Source organism: Myotis brandtii, unplaced genomic scaffold (genome assembly GCF_000412655.1).
Source record: "Myotis brandtii unplaced genomic scaffold, ASM41265v1 scaffold2340, whole genome shotgun sequence".
Taxonomy (NCBI): domain Eukaryota; kingdom Metazoa; phylum Chordata; class Mammalia; order Chiroptera; family Vespertilionidae; genus Myotis; species Myotis brandtii.
The window spans coordinates 89679-95678 of NW_005358813.1; the positions used below are offsets into that span (position 1 = coordinate 89679).

The window sequence follows — 6000 nt, forward strand, 5'->3', positions numbered from 1 at the left end:
TTCTAGGACACCCAGAGATGCAGGCAGTTATATGGTCACCTCTTTGGTCATTATGCCTTGGGTCCACTGGTGGTTTCTCTATGGCCTCTCTGCCCCAGCTAAAGGTAAGAGCTGAGTTAGTCATTGCCCCAGGCTGAAAGGAGGCCCAGTCATTTCACAGATACCCAAGGTCAATGCAAGCCCTTGGGATTCAGGAGACAGTGGAGAGGTGCTCACCTTCAAGAAAAGATGCAGAACTGGGACTTTGTACCCATTTTATCTTTAGTGCTGTGTCCCAGGAGAGCTTCAGAAGGCCGTGGAGTCTGCAGAAACCTTTCTTTGGCACCCAGGACTCTGGGCCCTGAGGTCACTCGGGGCTGTGGGTGATGAGTCCTCAGTCTGAGTCTCTCATTTAAGCTCCAACTCCATCTGTGAAAACCAGGGCCAGCCTCCCTCCCTACATGGCTTCACAAAAGCCGCCTTGGGTATAAGATCCACAGAATGGAATTTGCATTGGGCCAAACCATCACTGACACATAATTTAATGTTTTTTATTCTCCAATTAGATATATAGACTCACAAAAGCAGATGTAAAGCAAAGGGAAGGCATGAATCCTTTGCATAAAAAGTATGCTCAAATGTGTGGTTAATGAAAACTCATATTCAATATTGTCACTCGATCTTTCTCTGTTTTCTATAGATAGTACCAGATTCTCACAGTGATAACATTATTGACCCATATGTAAGTATTGCTACCTGTAACCCCAGAATAATCTAGGCCTTTTCAATACATTATCTCTGTCATGCTGTCTTTCCCTGAAGCATGCTCACACTCAGTTAGAACATGTCGCTATGTGTGATGAGTAAAGAACAGCAGATGCATCACCCATGCCAGGTAAATGGTTCTGGAGTTGGGTGTCTCAATGTGAAAGCATCCTTTCCATTTGTTTGGTGGAAACCTTCCTATTTTCCCATTAGTATGGGAGGCAGAGCTCTAAACCACTGGGGTCTCTAGAGATGGGTCTTGAAGTAGAAATGGGCAGGGCTAGCCTGCCGATTAGGGGTAGGGAGAAAATTCGAGAGGATATCAGAATTTTAAAGAAAGCAGAAGGAAAGAGAAGGAAAATCTCCAACATCCACTCCATGGTGCAGGCAGTGATAAGATGGTTTCATACATCAGACAGAAGGAATAGGCCTCACCAGGCTGATGAGTTCAAGGTGTACATCCTGTCATGAGTCCTGCAGAGAAATGTACTGAGTGTTCCCCAATTGTGTAACATGGGGAAATAACTAATGGGGTGGGCGGGGGTCCAAGGACACTCAGAGAGGCAGGTGGTGTCACCCCTCAGGTCATTATGCCTTGGATCAAACTGGGTAGTTTGTCCATGGCCTCTCTGCTCCGGGCTGGAGGTAAAAACTGAGGCAGTCATTGTTCCAGACTGGAAGGACATCAATTCATTCTAACGATACCTAAGGTTCAGAAACCTTGACCCAAAAGCCTAACAATAGGTGGTCAGCATCCATGAGTCTCATTTGTTATGACAAAAAGGATAAACAATTACATGGCCCCATGCCAGAGTCAGCAAGGCCCATGTGGGGATGTGCCCAAGGATGTCCCTAATGAGGCATTATACAAGTTTTTCTATTGAAAGGGAGAACATGGGCAAGAGACACATTGCAGCTTAGAATTTCCTTATACATGTATGTAAGTTTTGTATCTCTTCTTATATTAAACTTATAAATGAAGAGAATGTACAAACTGGGGTATAGTCCAATTCACCCAAGCTCATTGGACCCAGAGATGATATCTGACTGTTATGATTTGTAACTTTAGTAGCAGACCTTTTTTTTCTTTCCTAATAAGATGGTATTATGATTAGGGCCTCTACATTCTTGTAGCAGTGGAACTCACAGAAGCACTGAGAATGAGATGAGATATTTAAAAATTTGGACTTGCAACACTGTTGATACATTGGATATCTAGGTGTGGAGAAAAGCAGAATCCATCTTCAATTCTGGGCTCCTGGGTGAATTATGGGTTCCTTGGTGAGATGGGAGCTAAAAGAGGAGAAGATTACAAACAGGAAGACAAGGAATACAGTTGGGGACAGGGTGGATTTTAGACTTGATGAAGACTTCTAACTGGAGATGATGGAAAGTAGAGTGTGGAGGTTTAGGGTCTCAGAAGGAGACCAGGGACACAGGTTTTAAAGTCTAAGGATAAGTAAGGTAAGCATGGTCATGGGAGCAGTGAAGGAGTGGGGGATGTAGGACAGAGCCCCAAGGAATTCCAACATTCTAACTGAGGAGCCTTCAAGAAGAGGCAGAGTTTTATGGGGGTAAATCCAAGGGAGTAGAGATTCAGAGAACAAAGCATAGTGTTTCTAGAAGGAAGAAGTGGAATGGCACTTCCTGTCACCTCCCCACTTCCTCACCACCCGCCAGCATCTCAACCGCCCATCACTGAGTGAGCCAGTCCTCAAGTCTGTGCATTATTTTGTACCTACGTTATCACAGGACAATGTGAATTCCTCCTTCTAACCCATTGTGTAGACAAGATATTTTCATCTAAGTGTAGAGCTGTTACCAACACATTGGGTGAGACATTCCCCCACCACAGAGTTCTCCTCAAACAGTTATCTATCTGCTCAGGTGGAGCCAAAAACTTCTGGACATTTCTCCATCACAGACACATGACCCTCATACATAGAAATTTAATATGTAGAGATTCACATGTTATTGCCACATAGATTATCATCCACACACAAAATAAAGAAAACATGATTTTTCTCACAGCCCAATGGATTCATTCCTTGGCCAATTCTTACTTTTGTCTATAATTTCTACCATCTTCACTGTGTTTTTTCATTCCACAATACTTATATGCAAACACTGTCAAATTATTGACTTCACTCAATGAAAGTAAATCTGGCTGAAGGACCTGCATATTAAAATTGTGGAAGACCCAGCATCATTCAGTTTTGTGGGTTCTTCCATCTTCCTTATATAGAACAAAGCACCAGATCATCCATGAACCCAGTGGTTGTCATTACCATACTCCCTGGCCATTCAGAGATGGCACCTCCACACCTTTCATGCCAAGCTGAGTTGGGACATCTTCCCCAGCCTCCCAGAGCTAAAGAGCTCAGTCTAGCCTGGCATTTACCTGGTCATCTATGCCCAGGGTCTCTCCAACCCAGAGGTACTGTCACAGGCCCAGAGTCCCTCCAGGCACAGAATCCATCGTCCAGTAATACCTTCCCAGGCTCTTAAACTCATGGGGAACTTATGGTTGAAAAAATTAGGTGCAGTGATATCTCAGGAATTTATTCCATCATATTAAATTCTCAGTAAATCACTCTTTGATGAGTCAGTTTTGATGAGACAATATAGACAACCAGATAAGACACTGTATTTCTGAACCATATTTTTCCAACAGAATAATAAATATCTCATATTATCTTTAATTCACCCTTTTTGTTGCTAGCTGAATCTCTGTCTCCATAGGGAAAACTTTCCTGACCTAATACAGCCACTTCCTCCTGAACATCGCTGCAGACCAAAATGTCTTCAAAAAACCTCTACTCAGATATCTTTACAGACACAGCTCCTGGGGCAATGTAAACTAAGGAGAAAAAAAATGGGACTACATCAAAATAAAAAGCTTCTGCACAGAAAAAAAAATCAACAAAACAACAAGAAAGCCCACTGCATGAGAGACTTCCTTCCCAAAACAGGAGAAAAGTTATTTTATTATTATGATTATTTTAGCCATCAGGATTCTCACCTCTTTCCTACGAGATAAATTCTGGTGAATTAATTTGTGTGTGTGTGTTTTTTAGTCTTTATGTCAGTGGTTCTCAACCTTCTGGCCCTTTAAATACAGTTCCTCATGTTGTGACTCAACCATAAAATTATTTTCGTTGCTACTTCATAACTGTAATGTTGCTACTGTTATGAATCATAATGTAAATATCTGATATGCAGGATGGTCTTAGGCGACCCCTGTGAAAGGGTCGTTCGACCGCCAAAGGGGTCGCGACCCATAGGTTGAGAACCGCTGCCCTAGAGGCTTTTTTCCATTAAGACAGGGCAGCAAGAAAGGCCTGTTGGGGCCTGAGTCCTTCCCGGTCCTTCAGTTCTTCCTAAGAAGGACCCCACAGTTGTGGAAAGAAGAGTTGAACACATAAAAATCAAGGCTCAGCAGAGCTTAACATTTTTCCGGAACAGGAAAGCATTTTTGTCTGTCTTCTATTATTTTGAATACACATACACACTTAGATAAGGAGGTCAGGTTTCCACCCCAAGTTCCTGATTTGCTCTTCTCTGGGCACCAATTAAAATAACCACTTGATTAGAGAGCAGCCAAAGGACTTGTATGCATGCATATTAGCATAACCAATGGACACAGGCAGTGGGGCAGTGGGGGCTTGCCCAGGGTGGGAATGGCTGGGGGAGGGGGAGTGAATTGGGGAAAAAGGAGACATATGTAAAACTTTAGACAATAAAAAAATAATAATAAATAAATAAATATCTCTGCTCAGTGTTATTCTTTAATATTACAAGTTTCACCTTGGTACAAGCAAAATTTGTGTGTTCTAGAGTCCAATGAAATCTCACTGTCCTTCCGGAATCTCACTGATCCCAGTGATTTCTACATTATCTCCCTTTCTAGCCAGAAAACTCAAATATATGTGAGATGTGCCATAAAGGAGGAACGCTATTTTGCTGTGATACTTGTCCAAGATCCTTTCATGACTCATGCCACATCCGTCATATTGATCCTGACAGGCTAGTGACACTTGATCTCCTCTTGCCCTTCCTTCTTGTGGTAGAGCTCTTCCCACCATGCACACTCAGCCTGCAAAGTTTATCTGGTTGTATGTGTCTTGATGCAGAGGGAGCAGGGTCCTTAAGTATCAGGATCCAGAATTATGATCCAGAGCTATTTAACTGTACTGGCAGCAGTAGATTCATGGGAAGTGAAAATTCCTCAAGTGGTTTTTAGGGGGAATAGAAAGAGGTGTCACCACCACCTCCTCTGCTTTGTTCCCTAACCCATACACTTTGATGGGATGGTGACACCGTGCATTAGCTGCTAGTTGGAAGCATATACCACCTGCCTTGGGAACATCTCAAAGCTGGCAAAGCTGGGGCTGTGATGAGTCCTCTGAAGGCCATCCCCACAGTCCACCAAATCAGCTGACACTGGGTGACAGGGTCCATAATAAGACTCATGAGTTCGAGGGTAAGTCCACTGCTACATTTCCTCTGCTGTAAAATGTATCCTTGGTCAGAGGTGATGGTATGCAGGCTAACATCGAGATTGGTAAGGCATCTATAAATGGTGGTGTGGGCAGAGGATGTCTACCAGGAATGTGTGTATCCCCATGAGGACAAAGCATTGCCCTCCATAATGGGAGGAATCTAACATAACCCAGCTGCTCTCAGGTAGCTCTCAGGCAGTGGTGCCACCTCAGGGATTTGGCATAAACCTCTCTAGTCGGTCAGGCAATCTGCAGAGGAAGAAGCAGATCCACTTTTTTGTTGAATCCACAGATAATCCCCATCCCTGAACCATGGACACTGTGTAATGGGCCTCTTTTTTTCAATTACAATTGACATGCAACATTATATTATTCATTTCAGGTGTATAACATAGTCAATAGACATTTATATAATTTACCTGTTGATGTCCTAAATAAGTCTAGTACCCATCTGACACCATACATAGTTAACATAATGTTACTATTTTCTCTATGCTATACTTTACATCCCCATGACTGTTTTTATAACTGACAATTTGTACGTCTTAATTTGTAATGGGCCTCTGAGAAAGGACTGAAGTGGCCCCGGGGAGAAGCTAAATGATATCTCTAAGATGAATCATTGTATCCACCTGATTGTGGAGAGCCTCCCAGCACAGAGAACCTGGGAGAGAGGGCTCTCGAGGCAAATAGAGTATCTGACACTCTGTTGGTAGGGTTCCTTTCCAAGAAGTCTCTGCAGCACAGATTCTAG

The 6000-nt window shown here is 43.1% G+C and overlaps 1 protein-coding gene across 8 annotated transcripts in view; it reads left to right on the forward strand.

Moving 5' to 3' along the window:
• LOC102242354 (nuclear autoantigen Sp-100) overlaps nt 1-5481 on the forward strand; it is a 60085-nt gene extending 54604 nt beyond the window's left edge. For 3 of the 8 annotated variants that reach the window (XM_014540013.1, XM_014540016.1, XM_014540015.1), the window contains 2 exons: nt 680-721; nt 4655-5480. In XM_014540013.1, coding sequence (XP_014395499.1) covers nt 680-721; nt 4655-4987 — 375 coding nt within the window. In that variant the 3' untranslated portion in view covers nt 4988-5480. Of the gene's footprint in view, nt 1-679; nt 722-3466; nt 3594-4654 lie in introns of those variants that run through there. The other 5 variants (XM_014540012.1, XM_014540014.1, XM_014540017.1 and 2 more) reach the window with 4 other exon arrangements.
• The last annotated feature ends 519 nt before the right edge of the window (nt 5482-6000 follow it).